We start from the raw sequence: 19906 nt of genomic DNA, 5'->3' as shown, positions 1-19906 counted from the left end.
TTAATTATTTTTATTTCCTCACTTATTCTAATTTTAAATACTTTTATTCAGTTCTTTGTAATCATGAAAATTAAGTTTATTATATTTAAAATTTGAGCTGGCTTGATCAACATCTGAAATGGTCCAACCACAAACATATTAGTCAATTCTCATTTTAATCTTAATTGCTATTTTTTTTTTATTGGTGATCTTAATTTTCATTATCTTTCTTTGATGTCATGAAAAATATATAATTATGAGAAAAATATTTTTCTTTCTTCGTTGTATCATGGATTTAAATAACTTTAATTCGGGTTAGGTAATTCGAACATGGATTCAAAATTAGTTATAAATAATAATTTTAGTAAGTTTTATTTATAGTCCTCGAACTTTTAGAATTTTCTTTTGGGTTATCAAATCATAACCATTTAAACTCCATTTCTAGTCCCTTAAACATTTACAAGATATAAGATTTTTTATTTAGTCATGGACACTAGAAGTAATAATGTAATTAATTATATCTATACATCATGTATAGGGAGGGTACTTGTATTTAAAATTTATAATAAATTAAATTGTTAAAAATAATATTTGAAAAAACTTTGAAATGATAACAACAAAAAATGCTTATAAAAGGTAAATTGGATTGAATTAGAAAAGGAGCAAATATATGTTGGAATCAAATGAATGTAATGTCTCTAAATTTGGTATTTTGTTGGAATAAATTTCTGTTTCCCATGCTTAAATGGGATACGTGTACTTTTCTTTTACTTAATAATTTATTCTTTACAATCTAAATTATTTAAGTCAAAACAATATTACCATAGTAATTTTCATTTTCTCGTCATTTATTACAATATATATTATAATTTTTCAGTAGAATGGATTCGAGCTAATAATACAAGATTTAATAGCCTTCATGTTGCCCAATTAATGGGTTTATTAAATATATCTTAGACTTTGGATTAAAATTTTTGTTGTTTCTAAATATAATATAATGACAAATATAGCAAAGTTTTAGATTTTATGAAAAAGATAATATTGAAATTTTGTTGTATTTATAAATATTTTCAACTATTATGCAATTTATAATAATTTTGTGACAACTTTTTTTCTACACATATATTCAAAGTAACTTCCTTTTTAGAAGATATAGAGGAAGTATACTATTATCTTTAAAATCCAAAAATATGGTTTTAGCATTGTCTCAAACTTCATACACCATGAAATGAAAAGAACTTAAAATTTAAGGAACCAAAATTTACTTTAAATAAAAATTTATAATTAAACAATATTTGAATTCGAAAAAAAATGTTATTTTCAAATATAGTAAAAGAACCAAGAAGATATATATAATTTGTGTCTATATATGTGATAATATTCATATAGTCTGACACATTTAATTACATGATTGATTTACAAATGAATGCTAAATTGACCAAAAAGAATGAAAGAATGATTTAAAATCGTTTGATGAAACCTCAACAAAATAAAAACCTGGTGGCTCAAAACCTTTAGTTACCAATTAAAAAACATTGTTAATTATTGAGTAATTAAATAGTGTTAAAAATAAATAGAATTAATTAAAAAAAAAAACAGAAAAACAAAAGTATGATATTATTTTTCCATATTTTAGATGATGACTCATTGCTCTCAACTTACATCTTCCAACCCACAACCACGGGGAGGAATAATGAACCCATTCCGCTGGGTCCGGTCCATCTGAGCTGGCCAGGTTCCGCAGGGACCCACAACCCCCCTTTTCCCACCAAAAGATTAAAAACAATGATAATAATGAAAAATGAAAATAAAACCCTATAAATACGCCCAAATCCTCGCTCCTCCCTTCAAATTTTTCTAAACCATTTCCCCTGTTTGGAAGGAGAAAAGCAAAAGAAGCCTTCGTTTCATTATAAAACTCCCTTCGCCTCCCGATCCGGCGCCGGCGTTTTCCATTTTCTCTTTTTCTCTTCCTTAACAATGGACGCCCGCCGCCGCCGGTCCTCTACCCTCGTCAAGAAACTCCCCTCCGACGAACCACCGGTAAAATCCATGGATAAAAATCCTCTCAAGGTTAAGATGGTGGAACGACAACATGTTCACGATGATGCCGTTAAGGCGTCTGATGTTTTGCCTCTTCCCATTTACCTCACCAATGCCGCTTTCTTCACTCTCTTCTTCTCTGTTGTTTACTTTCTTCTTACGCGGTGGCGTGAGAAGATCCGTTCATCCACTCCTCTCCATGTCGTTACGCTTTCCGAAATGGTCGCCATTTCTGCGTTTATCGCTTCCTTCATTTACCTTCTTGGATTCTTCGGTATCGACTTTGTTCAGTCGATTTTCCGCCCTTCCCATGATGTATGGACCTCTGAGGATGATGAGGTCGTAATGATTAAGGAAGATACTCGGAAGGTTCCGTGCGGTGCTGGAATCGATTGTTCGATTCCGATTTTGGCACCTCCTATGCCGTCGGTACCAAAAGTCGTTGATCCGCTCCCTGTTAGCATCGATTTGACGGAGGAAGATGAAGATATTGTTAAATCTGTTGTCGATGGAACTACGCCGTCGTATTCGCTCGAATCGAAGCTTGGCGATTGTGGACGAGCGGCAGCGATCCGTCGCGAGGCCTTGCAGAGAGTTACCGGGAAATCTCTCTCGGGGCTTCCGTTGGAAGGATTCGACTACGCTTCGATATTAGGGCAGTGCTGCGAGATGCCTATCGGGTATGTACAGATTCCGGTGGGAATCGCCGGGCCATTGCTATTAGACGGCAAGGAATATTCTGTACCAATGGCTACAACCGAAGGTTGTTTGGTTGCGAGTACAAATAGAGGTTGTAAAGCGATTATGATGTCCGGTGGAGCAAACAGCGTATTGTTGAGAGATGCAATGACAAGAGCGCCGGTTATGAGATTCGCTACAGCGAAAAGAGCAGCGGAGTTGAAGTTCTACGTCGAAGATCCGGCGAATTTTGATACATTAGCCTCCGTCTTCAACAAGTCTAGTAGATTTGGAAGGTTACAAAGTATCAAATGCGCCATTGCTGGTAAGAATCTCTACATGAGATTCTCTTGCAGTACGGGTGATGCTATGGGGATGAACATGGTATCAAAAGGCGTTCAAAATGTTTTGGACTTTCTCCAGAATGATTTCCCTGACATGGATGTAATTGGCATATCTGGTAACCACAACAAAATCCCTTCCACAAGACCCTTCCAATTCTCTCTGATTTACTTCTTCTAATCTCCATTTGTTCTTGAATCCAGGAAACTACTGTTCAGACAAGAAGCCAGCTGCTGTGAACTGGATCGAAGGGCGTGGTAAATCAGTGGTTTGTGAGGTTACAGTCAAAGGCGATGTGGTGAGGAAGGTTCTCAAAACCGATGTCCAAGCTTTAGTTGAGCTTAACATGCTCAAGAATCTAACTGGTTCTGCCATGGCTGGAGCTCTTGGTGGTTTCAACGCTCACGCGAGTAACATAGTCTCAGCCATCTATATAGCAACAGGGCAAGATCCAGCACAAAACGTGGAGAGTTCACACTGTATTACAATGATGGAAGCTGTGAATGATGGGCAAGATCTTCATGTCTCCGTCACCATGCCTTCCATAGAGGTAAATTTACTTTTTATATGTAATAATCTTGTTGATGAAGTAACTCATAGTTGAAATTTCTGATTATAACAATTGATTGTGAAAATTGCAGGTGGGTACAGTTGGAGGAGGGACCCAGCTTGCTTCTCAATCTGCTTGTTTGAATTTACTTGGAGTTAAAGGGGCAAACAGAGAAGCTCCTGGATCTAACTCAAGGCTGCTAGCCACCATTGTAGCTGCTTCAGTTCTTGCAGGAGAGCTATCTCTAATGTCTGCTATTTCAGCAGGACATCTTGTGAGGAGTCATATGAAATACAATAGATCCAGTAGAGATGTCACTAAAGCTTCCTCCTCTTAAGAAAAAAAGAAAAAAGAAAAAAAAAATCCCCCATCATCATCATAATCGATCTTCATCTTCTTCTTCTTCTTGTTGTTCATGAAGATGAAAATTTGCACAAAAGCAGCAGGCGGTGACTTTTGAATCAATGGATTTTGAACATAAAACACAACTCTCCCACATGTAACTTTGGGAATGACCATAAAAACCCAGTCAACCATAGAACAAAAAAAGGTTCAAACCCTTTGTGTATTTTTAGTTTTTTTTTTTTTTTTTTTAATCTTTCTCTGAATTATATATATATATATAGCTTTTGTTTTTCTTGATGATCTTCTTCTTCAATTCAAAAGTTCAACAAACCTCATGTAACTGAAATTATGTAATTGTGTGATGTGATGACGAAGTTTTTTCTTCTTCTTCTTTCCTTTTCTTTTCTTTCTTTTTTATTTTTTTTTTATTTTATTTATTTTATTTTTTTGGTTAGTTCACTATATTCCAAGCTTTTCTCTTCTCACCATGGATTGATTGTCTCTGTTGTCCTTTATGGTATTCTCTCTCTCTCTCTCTCTCTTCAAAAACTGAATTGAAGTTGGTTTTTACATTAATAGACAAAGTCAATGGAATGGACTTTGGGATTACAACAATTAAATGGGACTTGTGATGCTCTGTCTTCTCATTAACTATTCTATATTTTGATGTTCTTACAAGGAAAAGTGTCATTCTATAAAAAATAGTTTAGTTTATGTTGCATATACATACGTATATAAAATAAGAAGATAGTGCTTATGCATTAATGGTTAAGAAATGAGTGGTTTCTTTTCTACTCACTCCATTATTGGGACCAGCAGTAAAATGAGTTTGTAATGTAATATTATTCAAAACCAAGCTTGGATTAGGAGTTTTGGATCGAATTTGTATTATTAAACTCATTTTGTTTCCATAGCTTGGTCCTTGTTTAGAACATATTCTAACACTCTTTACCTTCTCAACGATTTTATTATATTTCAAACTTTGAGTAGTAGATGGATAAATGACTATTATTAGAAATTTGATGGGGGCGATAAATGAGTCATTGAATTTGAAAATAGAGGGGATGAGGTGTACTAGAAACCAAAGGGAATCTAAATATTTGCCCACATTCCTAAGACTGCCCTCTTGGAAATTGTCGATACACAAAGCCTTGTGCATACAACAGTGACACTTACAAGTTGGGATTTCTTTTTAATTTTTCTTCTTTCTCCTCACCTTCCTCGTCCCATTTATTCAAGGGGTGAAATTTTCATAATAAAGAAACAATAATCATCGAAGATTTAATTTTGGTCACATCTAGTATCACCCAACTATATGAAATTTAAAGTCTAAGTCAAGTGGGGTCATATTAAAAAACACGAGAATCTATTAGATGAATTATCGGTCAATATGTTGCACATCATGACTAATGTCACTCAACCATTTGTTCAAAAATTTGAGTAAATCAACTCGAACAAGGACGTTTTAACAAAATCGTAACAGATCAGATGTGAACATATCTCTTGCTAATTAATATTATTGTTGATTTGAAACCAGAGTTGGTTTTTCTCTTTATGAATTAAAGTGGAAGGAAGTGGTTAATGTATGATAATGTTGCCAAACTCAAAATAAGAATGACTTACATGTTTGGCAAATACTTCCTGCCCTTTGGACACTTCTTTTTTCTTGTAACATCTAACCTCCTATCATGCTTTTTGTAGTTATATTTTGAGTATTGTCGCGTCGTTACTTATTATGTTGATATACATAGGAAGTCTCCACTTGATTAATAACTTTAGTACATAATGATAGTGTTTGTTAAATAAATAATTCAAATTTTAAAAGTGATATTTTCAAATATACCAAAATGATCCAAACTATATATAGAATGTAGCAAAGTTTCAATTTCTATCAAATGATAGTCTATCAGTGTCTTTCATTTGATAGAATCTGAACTTTTGTTATATTGTGTAAATATTTTCAATATTTTTATCATTTACCCTGATTTCCCTTTTTAGAAACAAATAAATGGTTATCGAACAAGACTTGAAAAAGAAGTTCTCAAAAACTAGTTTTTTTGTTTTGAAAATCGATTAAAAAATCAAATGTTTGCCTAGGAAATATAAAGACAATGAGTAAATAACTATTATAAAATTGTTGGGAGGATATATAAGAACTAAAAGCCATTGTAAACTAATTACACCTTATTAACAAGATATGCATGGTACACACATCATTTACAATAATAACATTCAAACTTAAAATTAAGTCAAACAATATAACAATCGCTGTAAATTAAAATAACTACAAACCTCAAAATATATGTGTTGAAGATGTCAATAGACAATCGAGATACACTTCTGATAACTGTTGTCCTAAGGGCAATTATTTGCTCAGCATGAATTGTAAGCAGACTACTACAATTGTCTTAACATAATACAACGAATAATTTCTGAAGATACAGTAATTTTGAACTGTTCTTAGATCTTGTAGAACTCTTAAATGTTTGCTCTCAACTCAAAAAAAAATGAGAGACTCTTCCATCTGAAATGGGAATGCTATCAATAAAGAAACAAGTTGCCATACAATGTGCTACCAAAAGAGTTCAAAATCAAATCAAATAAATACAAAAATTGAAATATTTGTAATAAAAAAGATAAAGAAAGTTTCTCGAGGCTATAAAATTACCAAAATGTTTTTCTTTTCAAAACCTATACTTGTAAGTGACAAGTACATAAACAAGAATTTTTTGGCAAAGGTATTGAATTAAGGGAATAAAAATTGAGACCTCAAAGTTGATAATACAAACACTCTGAGTGTGCTCGAATTACCTTTTAAAATGTTTAAATTTGAAAAAAAATATTTTAAAATTTTTTGAAGTGTTTAATAACTTAAATGAGATCGAAAAATAAGATCATAACAAAATTTCGAGAAAATTATATACATAAACACATATAAAAAGATCTAACCAAATATACAAACTATCTTATATAACGAAAAATATATATTTTTTAAAATTTTAAAAATGTGTTTAAATTTAAACTCATTTTAAAGAAAAGTGTTTGAAAGAAAATGCATTTTTTAAAATAACATTTTTTCTATAGATAATCAAACGCATTTTATGTCAATTAAACTATTGTTATTTTGACATAAATTAACAAGACAATTCGTACAATATATTATCTTATATAACGAAAAATATATACGACATTTAATTTGATTTGCAATATATTTATAAACACACCAAAACATAAATCATATATACAAACATTTTTCATTATATACCAGTATTATTCTACATATATTCGAGATGTCAACGGAGAGGGAATAGATTATTAAATATGATGGTGGAATTTCATAAATGAAGGGTCCGTTTGGATTGCCTATGAAAAAAAATATTTTTTTAAGAATACATTTTTGAAAAAATGTTTTTTGTAAAATGAGTTTAAAATTTAAATCCTCACATATTTGGTTTGACCTCTTTATAAATGTTTATATACAAAATTATGTTTGGTTTAGTTTATATTTACGAATAAATTTCATTAAAAAAATACACACATTTTAAATCTTTTTTTCATAAATATATTTTAAAATTAATTGTATGTTATCTTGAAATTATTAATTTTTTAGTTACTTGAAACTAAACATCAATTTTATTTTTTGTATTAATTTTTTTTTGAAAAATACAATTTTAAAAACCCAAATATCTTGAAATGTAAATATATAATCATAAAAAAAAAAATTTGACTTCCATCAACAAAATATAAATAAGATAAATAATTTTTTTCGAGGTAATATAACATCAATTAGACAAAAAGATGTGCAATTTGATCACGTTCTTCATTCATCTTTATTTCACGAACTGAACAATCATGTTCTCATTAACGTTCTCATGATTTCTTTCATAGATGTTAAGTCGAAATAGATTTGACTGAGAGAGAAACATTTCCTAATTTCTATATTTAAATGTGTGTTCATATACATTAAAAAAATATTCAAAGTAATTAAAAATAGAAAAAAAACAAAAAGAACAATAGAGTAAAAAATAGATAATAAAAAAGAATAGAAAAAATAAAGGAAGAAAAATAGATATTTGGAAGAGATTTCTCATTAAACATAAAATAAAAATTTATTCTAAAATTTGGTTGGATGTGTTTTCTCTAAAATGATTTATTTCATAATCTCATTTCTTCAAAAATTATTTCAAATGAATGCCAAACACCTCAATTTATCTTAAAATGAATTATTTTAAAAATTAAACACTTCAAAAACCAATCCAAACACACCCGAAGTCTCCCAAAACGAAGAAAAACGTTAATCGAAATATTTTACTTTAAATCAATATGAATTTAAATTAATAAATTAATAAAATAATAAAATAATAAACCAAAGTCAAAATTTGAAAAGGAAATTAGTAAAAAAATCAATTGGTCAGAAATAAGGTAATGATAATTAGAAAAATAAAATCCTTATATAATTAATAGAATTCATAAAGGATATATTCTCTTTTAAAATATTGTGAAATTAAAAGATGGAAGAGAATTTTATCAAAATATTTAAAATGTCTAAAAATGATGTTATTTTTCATAAAGTTCACTACATTTGTGAAATATTTCGTTTCATGTTTACGATTTTTGGCATATTGATTCTTGGCGTTCTACTTCACTTTCTCTACTATTTTGGATATTTTGTCAATAACGTGTTTTTTTCTATTCCTACTAATTTTTTCTTTTTAGTTTTTTTGATTCGAAATATCTATTTGCAATTTCTTAGAGTTTATTTTCTAAATATCTTTTACTCTTAATAATTTATAAACAAACTTCACCCTTATTAGATTATCAACCTTTCATGACCACTAATTTCATTAAATCTTTAATTTTTTTTTTTTACCATAAAGGCTTACTTATTACAAGTTTATTAAATAAAATGATTAAATTGATACTAATTAAATTTTAGGGAATAAATTGTTAGATATATAAAAGTAGAATTAAGGTTAAAGTGTTACTTAATGGGAAAATTGAGAAATTTAAAGAAATTTTGAACCATAATGATTAGAGTGATCATTGCATGATGAATTTTCGTTGTAGCAAAAAAGAAAAACAAAGGATTTGGACTTCTTCCACTAATGTAAATCATTCTTGTGTCGAAGTCTTTTAATGAAAATTAATAAATTTGTGAACCGATTAGAGTGGTAATGAATCTTTGTACAATGTATACCTTATCCAATTAACTCAGAGCTGAAGTTGATAAATTTGAAAAGAAAAGAAAAACAAAAGTATTGAAGTTTGATAAACTCTATGGGCAGCGGCACGCCATTGAGGGAAGTGGGAATCAATCTCCCCTTTTTGTGTTTCTTTTTCCTTTTGGTCCTTTGGAAGTCATTGTTGGAAAATTTATTGTCAAGTTTGGACTACAAACAAAACAAATACAACACAACTTTCCTAATTCATTCAACTAAAGGACTTAGAACAGTCAAATCAAACCATGTGTGTGATACGTAATTTAACTTCTCAAAAATAATTCAACACTTCATGTCAAATTGCCATAAAAGCATAATCTATGTTATTGTCAGGTGAAAACCAATTAAAAAAAGAAAAAAAAAAAACCTATAGTATATTGAGTTAAGGAAACTAAATTGACCAACGATTAATTAGTTAAGATATTATACATTTGTTTTGAAAATGAAAGTACGTGAGATGTATTACTCTTAGGACATTAAAGATTTTACATTTGTTAGAATAGTTCTTCAAACACATACGCAAATTTAGCTATAGTTTATCTATAATACAAACATTGGTTTTTTCTTTTTTCTTTTTTTGGAAAGTCTATATTATTCCAACTAATTATTATTTTGTGAAACTATTTAACATTTATATATTATTGACTAAAAGACATGAAAATATATATATATTAATATAAAAAACAAACCTTATTTATCATTGATAGGCTTTAGTTTAGTATTTGAGATATGTTAACGAACTTAAAAAATTTCAATGTTAAACCTAAAATTACATATAAATCATTTATTGTCAGTCTTTTCAAATTCAAGAATATTTTATATTATGGACAATATTTGAATGCAACTTATTGTAACGCCCAACAAATTCGATATTTCTTTTTTGTTTTGTCCATTGTCATTAATATTAAGTGTGGTTATGAGAATTTTAAATTTATTGGAAGAACCTTACCATTTTGATTTTTTCGAGTAATTAAGGTTGGGAATCCTTATTTGTTTAGGATAATAAGTATCATTTTTTTATTTATTTTATTATTTTTATTTTATTGGAAATAATTAGGGAAGCCCTTTAACTAAAGTTGTTTTGGTGAGATTTGGAGAGAGAGAGGAGGGGTTGTTTTGGGTTTTTAAAAGGAAAAGAAAAGAGTCAATTTTCTTATAAAAAGGCCTTGGGACTCGTGCGTAAAGAGGAAGAGAAAAAAATCAAAGAAAGAAAGAGGGGAAAAGAAAAAGAAAAAGGAAAATTTTTATTATTGAAACCCTAGCCGCCGCACGTCGCCGCCGCCGCCGCCGCGAACCCGAGCCGCCAAGCATCCCCCTCTCTGTTCAGCAGCGCAGCCGAGCCGCAGTCGAAACCGAGCCGTCGCCGAGCTTCCAGCCGCGTCGGAAGAATCGTCCAAGCCGATCCGCGCAGCCGAGCGTCCGTCGGAGCAGCCGTCTCTCGCACGCCCGAAGCCGAGTCGAAGCCACCTTCGCGCGTCCGCAGCCAACCCGACAGCCAGCCGAGTCGCGCCGCTTCGATCCGACGCAGCTCAGCCGAAACGCTCGTCTGCAGCCGTCGCCGAGCGAAGCCGCGGTAGCCGGACCACCAGCAGCCGCCGCGCCACCCGAAATCCGGAAGCCAACGCCTCACGCGCAAGGATCCGACCGAAAACCCACTCCGCGACCCGAACCGACGCGCGCCATCTTCCGGAACCCGACCCGCGCCCGCGTGCATCCGCGTGTGAGCCGTGTCCGCGTGTGAAGCCGCGCCGCGCGCTTCTGCGTAGCCGAGCCGCGTCTCCCTCCTGTTGCAAGCCGAGCCGCACGCGTAATTTCCTGTTGCAAGCCGAGCCGCACGCGTAAATCCCTGTACCGAGCCGAGCCGCGCCTGCGCCAAGCCGAGCCGGTCCCTGTCCTCTTCCAGCCGAGCCGCCAAGCCTAATTTGGCTCCTTCCACCTAATTTTTGGTAATTAAATCAATTATTTTGGCATTATCCAGCAAGATTCAATATTTGGGCACTAGATAATTTAATTTGGAATTAAATTAGATCATTTTTCCTTAAGGGACGTCTAGGACCAAGTAACTGCTGCAGCGGGGGATTTCTTCAGTAGGGGCTTGAGCACTGCAATCTCCTTCTAGGGTAAGTCATTTCAAATGAGTCTTGAACCGTTAGTCGTTGGTGACCTAATTACGAATTTTGGCATATTAAACAGTTAGGACCTCGTCGCTTGGAAAGCGTACTGCCTCGCGGTTAGGACTCGACAAGTAAATCTCCAGGTAAGAGATTCTACTACTAGCTTCATGTTTAGAAGTATGAGACTATGTATGCTCCAATTTTTCATGTTAAGGATTAGACAGTACGATGCCTGAAATAAATGTTAGTATGATGCAAATGACGATATGGTTATACTATAGCCTGTTATGTGTGGCGAGAGCCTGTTATGGCTATACGACGAATGTCGAGACGGAGAGTGTAGAGATGATTTATGTGATATGTTATATGCTGATGCCATGTGTATGTATACTGCAATTAGGGTACCTGTTAGCTTAATCTGTTAGAGTCGTACCTGCATGGGTGTCCTTCGGGATCACCACCTATTGAGGACTGTGTGGTCCGACGGGACACCAGTCTAGCATGGATATAGATATGACTCGAGTGACTCGACGGGGTCCTCGCATCCCGACTGTCCTAGGTGTCCCCCGGGGCACCGAAGACCAGAGTTACGTTCCTACGGGAGCGCATGTTGCACGTGTTCGGGAACGTGCCAGAAATTGGGTACCAGTTACAGGACTCTGACAGGAAGTTAACAGGCACCTAGTGGGATTAGTAGTGGGTCCCTTACTGAGTATTTTATACTCACTCTCTTCATTTTATGTTTTCAGGTAGAGGACGAGGCAAGGGCAAGGGCAAGCTGGCGAGCGACCCGAAGTGACCGTGGAGGGCCATAGGGACTACTGCTTCCGCTTATCCTTATTTCAGACTTTCGTATTTGAGTTTGAGTACTTTTCATTACTTATCATCTTTTTATGTAGATAGGGCCCGAGTAGGACTTTAGAACGCATTACACCTTTTGCATAACTACCTTGTTTAAATTTTCATAAATAAAATTTCTTAAACCTTATGCGTTTTTAATAAATTTTATGACTTAAACCACTTGTTCTATATTTAGTAATGACTTCGATTCAGTATAAGGAGTTGGGTCGTTACACTTATACTATATATCATTTCAATTAAAAAATTAGAAAGATAAAAATTTTGCCGATAATGCACAACTTTTTAAAAAATTAAGTAAATTAAATACTCCGTGGGCACGAAGGAATCATAATAATTCATCAAACACCAATCTCCTAATATCCACGGAACTTCATACTAATCCTCAACATAAAATAATTACAACAACACATTCTAAGTTCTTCCAAACATTTAATATTGCTCTTTTATCTCAAACAAATACCAAATATTTTGAAGCATTCAACATCAATTCATATCTTAACACTCTTAGTTCTCTTTGGTAAAAGTCACGAGGAGTTCGAACTATCACATTTAAATAATTTTAGTTTATATTTGAATCAAATCAAATGTTCATTATTGACACATTACAATAATAACAAACTTTACTAAGGTTTTAAAAACCACTGATTCAAAATGAAAAGAAAAGAAAAGAAAAAAAAAAAAACCCTTTGGTTGCTTAACTTGCATAAAAATAACACATGAATATTCAAGTTTGTTGTTAATGACGTAATGACTTGATCTCTATAGTTATTAACAAATTTGATCTTCAATCTCTGCTTCATCGATCTATTTGTCTAAAAATATTCATAAGATTGTGATAATATTTTTACTATGGAGAGTAAATCATTAAATGTTGCAAAATACAGGGATTCGATTGTTTAGTAATTTATTGAAGTTTAGGCCTAAAAATATTAATACATGAACCAAATTGAAATTTCTTTTAATGAATCTGAGAATCTAAAAACCATTCATGAAATAGCTCATAAATCTCATTAAAATCTTCAATAAAGCTAACCAAAAACATCAAACACAACCAGCCCAGATTTGAATACAAAACATACTTACAATCTTTGATTTCACCATCACGAACTGAAAAAGTATAAAAATTTGTAGATGTGGCCTAATCGAATAATGGATGACGATTAATAAGTTAAATAGGAAATCCCTAAACTTCAATATTATTTGTGTAATATTTGACTATGAACATTTGAAAGTTTGTTCTAAATTCTTAATCTTTTTTATTGTCCAATAATTCCGTTATAAATTCAAAATATTTAAAAATTAGTTGATCCATAAATTTTAAAAAAAATTAAAAGATTAGAGTCCAAATAAACACAAACTTCAAATTTTAGAAATTTGTAATTTAACCTAGTTGGTATCACTATTACTAAAAAATTGAAGAAGATTTAATAAAAATACACATTCTATTTACTTTACAAGAATCACTCAAACAAGAATTATTTGAGTCATCAAGATTTGAACAGCGTTCATCTTCATATCCTAGTCTCTAAGTGGACAGCAGCAATCAATGCCAGATGTTCATGATGGTTCATCCTAGATCCAACTACCTCTCTTTGTAACTTGCACAGTAGGAATTGCAGGATAGTTATAGCATTTTTCCACAGAAAAAGGAAACACTCATTTAGTTCAGAGAAAACTTACAAGACAGTTGTGGCACACTCGAAGGTTTCCTTCAATGCCAGGTTGCTCACTCCCCATCTTTATTCGTTAGATGGAAGAACCATTAAAAAGATGAACACAGTGGAAGGATGGTATCAACTTGAGAGTAGAATGGTAACATTAAAGTCAGACATTGGTTGTTCCTGTATTTCTTGATCATTCACTCTTTCAAACTAAGCCTTGCATTTTGGACCTTCACAGATAGCTTCAACTTCTGTTCTTCCATGTCCCTTAGAACAGCTAGGAGATTTGCTCTATATACTTCACAACGTTGATTTGTTTTTTCCAACTCTGCAGAAAGCTCACGAATTTTTTTCTCCTTTTGTTCCTGGAGAAAGGAAAGGACACAGAGAACAGAGAACAAATAAGAAAAATGTCAACCTCCATTATCTTCTTGGTATTCTTTTTTTTTTTCACCAAAAGAATGATAGGCTATTGGCCTATTTGGATTGACTAGGGAAAAAACTACTTTTTATAAAGTTACTCTCATTTGAACTCTTTTGATAAAAACTTCTAATAAACTTTGATAGTTATTAAAAAGCTATTTTTAGTGGTTCCCAAACGTTTCAATTTTTCCAAAATGATTTATTTTCAAAATTAAAAACTTGAAAAGTTAAACAGAAGACACTCTATATCTAGCTTTTCCCTCTCACAATCTCGGAGAGAAAAGTAGATATAAAAAGAGACAGTAAGAGCACAGTCTTCTGGTTAATTCCACTTAAGAAAGATGAACTAAGCAACAGCACAAACAGATGCATTGAAGAAAAGTCAAGTCCATAAATAATTAAGTTCAATTATTGAAAAGTTGGTTCCTCACCAAAATATAGAATGAAGTACACAGGAGGGAATACAGATTTTGATTTTGATAGTAAGAACTAATCTGTACCCATCTGAAGATTTGTGGATGAATACATCAGCAGGATGGGAAAAGGGAATGAATACAATGCAACCAAAGTACATATATAGGACAAGCATGACACAGTAATATCTATTCAACCCAAATCTAAGCTTATTATTATCATTAACTAACGAATCTTCCAACTCTCCAGGTTCATCCGTTTAAAAAATAAACCCTACCATTGAACCCTACAACAGTTTGTCATCAATTGACTCATGAAATATAGTATGTTGCCCTAATGATTTAGACATCTCTCAAACACAATGCTCATTTATTGGTGTAAAAAGGTCTAAATCACTCCACTCAGGAGGAGGGGTGAGGAACATGAATAAAACACGGACATAATTCGGAGGATTTAAAAATGCAAACTAATGAGACTAACCACTGATTGATAGGTTGCCGTCTGATTTTCTTCTGTTGCAACCAAAACCCCAACAACTCCATTGGCCATAATATCACCGTTAGTAGCTCCAGGGCCCCGATTCTTCACAGCAGCAACCTTTCTAGAGGCCTCTTTTAGGGCCTCCATAGCCACATTATAAATATGAATTGACTTCGCTCCTTCTTCAACATACTTGATTGCTCCTTGACGAAGATTATTGTACCTAACAGTAGAAGAATCTCCAGCTTCATTTGGTAGTTCTGAATCATGATCATCTATTACAGCTCCATTTCTGGCATTTCTGGTCCACCGTTTCAATACATATTGAGAAGGAAGTGTAAGAACATTTTTTGCCCTAAAAACCGCTAATATATGCCTGCAAATTATTCCCAAATATTCAAACAGCTGACAACTGCAATTGGCTTTCATCTCTAATGAATTAAAACTAACAGCATGGGCTTTATGGTCTTCCCCAAATTTTGCTACTCGATAAGTAGCAACTGTTCCTGTGTCATCAATTTTGGTTGCAGGATTGGCAAGAGTTTCTACCAATTCCTCCTGGAACTTTCTGAATATCCTCCTTGAATATAGATCTGCAGCCTGTTTCTCCATAGGAGATGGTGTCTTCAGGACAGGCATAGAGTTAATTGTATCGTAATCAGCTTTTAATTCTTTTTCATGCCAGCTTGCCATGGCCTTTTCATACTGTCTAACCAACATCTGCATAGAGGTGGATGCAGTAACATATCCATCAAAAAACAAATTCAAACTTTTATAGCTCTCATTTATTGACATTTCTCCAAAGAAAGTGTCCCTCATGTAGACAGGTACCCACTGTTGTCTAGCACCATACATTAACTGAAGCCACTCATTGTCCATAATGTAATATCTATTCAGAAGGGCTTCCCAGCAGGACTCAAATTCTTCAATTGTCTCAGCCTCATTAACACATTTTCTAAACTCGGTTTCAAAGGTAGGATGAGATTGGCAAAGATGAGACAACTTCTCCTGAGTTTCTCTGAATATAGCCCATTTGCAAAAACGATGGCGAGTACCTGGAAGAACTTGTGCAACGGCAACCTGGATAAGCCTATCTGGGTCCGTTGTAATGGAAATTGGTTGGCGGCCAGACATTGCTTGAAGCCAAGTTTGGAAGAGCCAAATGAATGAGGATTCAGACTCATAAAGAACCAACGCACATCCAAACAACACTGGCTGACCATGATGATTAAACCCTGAAAAGGCAGCAAGAGGCACCCTATACTGATTTGTTCTAAATGTTGTATCTAGTACAACAGTGTCCCCAAAGTAAGTATAATTCATTCTACACGTTGCATCAGCCCAAAAGATATTCGCCCCAGAGTGATGATCACCATCGCCCTGGACTGCATAATAAAAAGCAGGATTCTCAGCCTGCATTCGTTTCAGATAGTCCAAAACATGCTGAATCCCAACCACAAGGGTCCGCTGCCGGCCACCACTCATTTCTAAAGAACTACTAAACAAGAGTCGGGAGATGCTTCCTAAAGGACTTCCATCTCCCTTACGATCCTTCAAGATATATATCACCGGCTGTACAGAAATGAAAATTCTTCAAACTTTCTCTAATAGAACGAAAATAGAGCTATGAAAAATTTATCGTTTCATAAGAACTGTACATTTGTACGATGAACTGAGAGTTGTAAACTTTCCCTATCTGAAAAGAAAATGAAATTCGAAAAACTAGAAGCTATTGAGGCCGGAGAAGAAAGTGAAACAAATTGGGGGCAAATGGGAAGAAGGAAGAAGAATTCTAATCCATAATTGGTAAGAATAAAAGTAGGTGCCTAAATTATGAACAAAAAATAGGTAACACGATCACTAAAGTACCAGTGGCGGTAACGGTTGTCTGATCTCTTTGCCGATCGTTCTAGGGTTCCGATCTTTATCATTTCCATCGTTTCTTTTCTGTTTTGTTTTTTCTTTTTCTTATTTTCATGGCGGTTTATTTTCTTTCGCAAATGGGCTTGAAATACACGTGCTAGCCCATTACAACCACGCACGTGTCGAAACTCTTTTTTTTTTTTCTTTTTACTTTCTCTCTAGTAGACTTGTGGCTTGTTTGGTACATAAGTTTGAAAACAAGGAGTTTAATGAAAACATAAAATTCAAATATATGTTTAGATATGAGTTTTGGTGATAGATTAAAAAATTAAATTCTAGTTAAAAAAAAAATGTGTTTCATACTATAGAGAGAGAAATTTTAATAAATATAACAAATTGACAAAATATTTACGGCTCGTGTAACAAAATGAAAAATTTCATAAAGGTGACCATTTTTTAAAAAATATTTCAGGTTTGCCCTTTCTTTTCATCGTCTTTCTTCTCTCCCTCTTCCCCATTTCTTTCTATTATCTTTCTTCTCTTTTTTTTTTTCAAATTGTTATTTGGTTTTTAAGATCGTGTGCTAAATATAAAAGATCTTGAAAAGAATGTCATTTATATTTTGCTATAAATGATTGTGTACCAAAAATAGCCAAATCCAAACGATTGTGTACTAAAGAATTTTTAAAAAAATCGTGTAGATTTGGGTAGCCAAATTTAGGGTTTAGGGTTTAAACGATCGTGTACAAAACATAAACGATCATGTAACCAAATTTAAATGATCGTATATCAAAAGAATCTTGAAAAAAATAAATCTAAACAATTATGTAGCCAAATCTAAACAATCGTGTAATAAAATCTAAAAGATCTTGTACAAAAAATCTTGAAAAAAAATCGTTTAAATTTGGCTACCTAAATCTAAACGATCAAATACCAAATATATTACGCACGTTGTTAATGGGGCATTTTTGGTATTATTCATTGTGGGTCTATGAGTTTTTTTCGTTTTCAAAATTGTTCTATACAGTATAAATATTTTGTCGTTTTGTTATATTATTGAAAAACCCTACTATATATGTATAAATCATAAACTCGTCTTACTTATCTATTAAGATTTAGTTGATAATAAGTTATTATTAATTTATTTATATATGAATATAATTTATGTTTAAAAAAATGAACATTTTCAAATATAACAAAAAAAAAAAATTGAAACTATTTACAAAATATAATAAAATCTATCAAATTCTTTGTAGTTCGTTTAAGTTTTTTTTGCTGTATTTTGCAAATATATTTCATTTTTTTTCCTATTCACAAGAACTTCTCTTTAAAAATTTAGTTAAGTTGCAATTTTAGTCCTTAATGTTCGGAGAAAATTTAACTTATAGTTTGATAAAACATCATATATATAGTCTTTATGATTTGAAAACCTTTATAAATGGTCTCTATGAATGAGACTATTTTTTATGATTTTGTCACACCAAAGAATTAAGAAAAGCCGCACCAGATAGAAAATAGAAATAATATGTAGTATAAGGGAACAACATTTGCAAAATTAACAATTTTTTACCAATCATATGATAAATTTTTTAAAAATGTCAATTCTGTCTTTGAGTTTCTTTCCTCATATGCTATCAGTGACAACTTTTATCACTGATATCATGCTATCAGTAATGACTTTTATCCATGACAGATGTATATGTCAGTGTGTTTTTCTTGAATTTATCACTGATGACTTGAACTTCAAATTTCTATATGATAAATGTTGATTGCATAACCTAAAATAAAAAATTTATTTAAACAAAAGTTGCAATTATATCAATTTTATTTATACCATTAGCGATAGAAGCTATCACATGGATAGCATGTTATTAGTGATTCAAAGCTATCACCGATAGCATGTCGATTCGGTTTCTTTTCTTTGTCCATTCATGTTAAAAACAAACAACCAAAATATCAGTTTATAGTAGCATTACCTTGACATCATTGATATATAGTAGCCTATTAGGGATATTACTTATAAATACTATCAATGATTGTTGGGACAATTATTGACCCATTTATTTGTATCCTATTCTTAATCCATAGTATACATATCGTCATTATTTTGATATTTTTGTGCAAAATATGAAAGAAGACTTTGATACGAACCCAACACAACAAAAATCACCTAAAACGGGGTCCAAACAAAGAAGAATGAGCAATTTGTAAATTAGGGGCAAATATTCAAAAAGTCGTGACACGTGTCAGCCATCCACATGTGCGAACAATCCAGAGGTCACAACTTTGAATCCAAGCAAAACATTTATTTTTCGGATTTCTCAAATTCAAAATGTCGTTGTTTTGATCTTTCCCTTTGCCCAAACGTCATTGATTCAAATCCCACTAGATGTGAAATAAAATGGAATTTATTCGAATCCATCCGCGCGAGCTTTAATTCGTCCGTCCATCTCTCTTCTCATGTCACGTGTTAGCTCTTGGTCGCGCGGTCTCTCCCACCACTCGAGTTCGAACCTTAGCAGCTGCAAATTACTTTTTCAAGAATATTTTAGTGGCAACTTCGTAAGTATTTAGCAAATATCCGAAAAATAACCAACTTTTTCGTCATTTCGGATGACCTTAAGGTTGGAAGTTAGAATCTTTTTTTATGATTATCAAAAAAATCATCAAAAAATCCATCACCAATCACCATTTTCTCTCAAATAAATCCCAAAAATTCTGCTAAACTCTCTCAAACTCCAGAAATTGCTCCTCCATTTAGCTTTTTTTTTTTTTTGTTCTCTCAATTAATTTTTAGAATTATTTTTTGATGGAGGGCTAATCACCGAGAGCTAAGTAGGGTTAGGACTTTTCAATTTTTGGAGAATTCTTCTCTTATTTTTCCCTATTAATTAGATATGATCAAATCTTTGAATTTCTTATTGTTTTTATTGA

General features: G+C 32.7%; 2 protein-coding genes across 3 annotated transcripts; one reads left to right on the top strand and one right to left on the bottom strand.

Annotated features, from left to right (window-relative positions):
- The first annotated feature begins 1833 nt into the window (after positions 1-1833).
- LOC103490442 (3-hydroxy-3-methylglutaryl-coenzyme A reductase 1-like) lies at positions 1834-4324 on the top strand. The gene is made up of 3 exons (XM_008449935.2): positions 1834-3160; positions 3246-3592; positions 3684-4324. Exons 1-3 carry the CDS (start codon positions 1960-1962, stop codon positions 3927-3929), a joined length of 1794 nt encoding a protein of 597 aa, XP_008448157.1. The 5' UTR covers positions 1834-1959; the 3' UTR covers positions 3930-4324.
- Positions 4325-13554: 9230 nt separating this feature from the next.
- LOC103490440 (protein FAR1-RELATED SEQUENCE 9) lies at positions 13555-17168 on the bottom strand. Of its 2 annotated transcripts, XM_008449934.3 has the most exons (3): positions 16979-17101; positions 15110-16681; positions 13555-14157 (listed from the first exon to the last, which is right to left on the bottom strand). In XM_008449934.3, exons 2-3 carry the CDS (start codon positions 16592-16594, stop codon positions 13990-13992), a joined length of 1653 nt encoding a protein of 550 aa, XP_008448156.2. In that variant the 5' UTR covers positions 16595-16681; positions 16979-17101; the 3' UTR covers positions 13555-13989. The 2 variants fall into 2 exon arrangements, with proteins under 2 accessions (XP_008448156.2, XP_050947585.1); XM_051091628.1 differs by having other exon boundaries at positions 15110-17168.
- Positions 17169-19906: the final 2738 nt, after the last annotated feature.

Source organism: Cucumis melo, chromosome 11, assembly GCF_025177605.1.
Source record: "Cucumis melo cultivar AY chromosome 11, USDA_Cmelo_AY_1.0, whole genome shotgun sequence".
NCBI lineage: Eukaryota > Viridiplantae > Streptophyta > Magnoliopsida > Cucurbitales > Cucurbitaceae > Cucumis > Cucumis melo.
The sequence above is the reverse complement of the archived record's forward strand: the minus strand, read 5'-3'. Positions and strand labels throughout refer to the sequence as shown.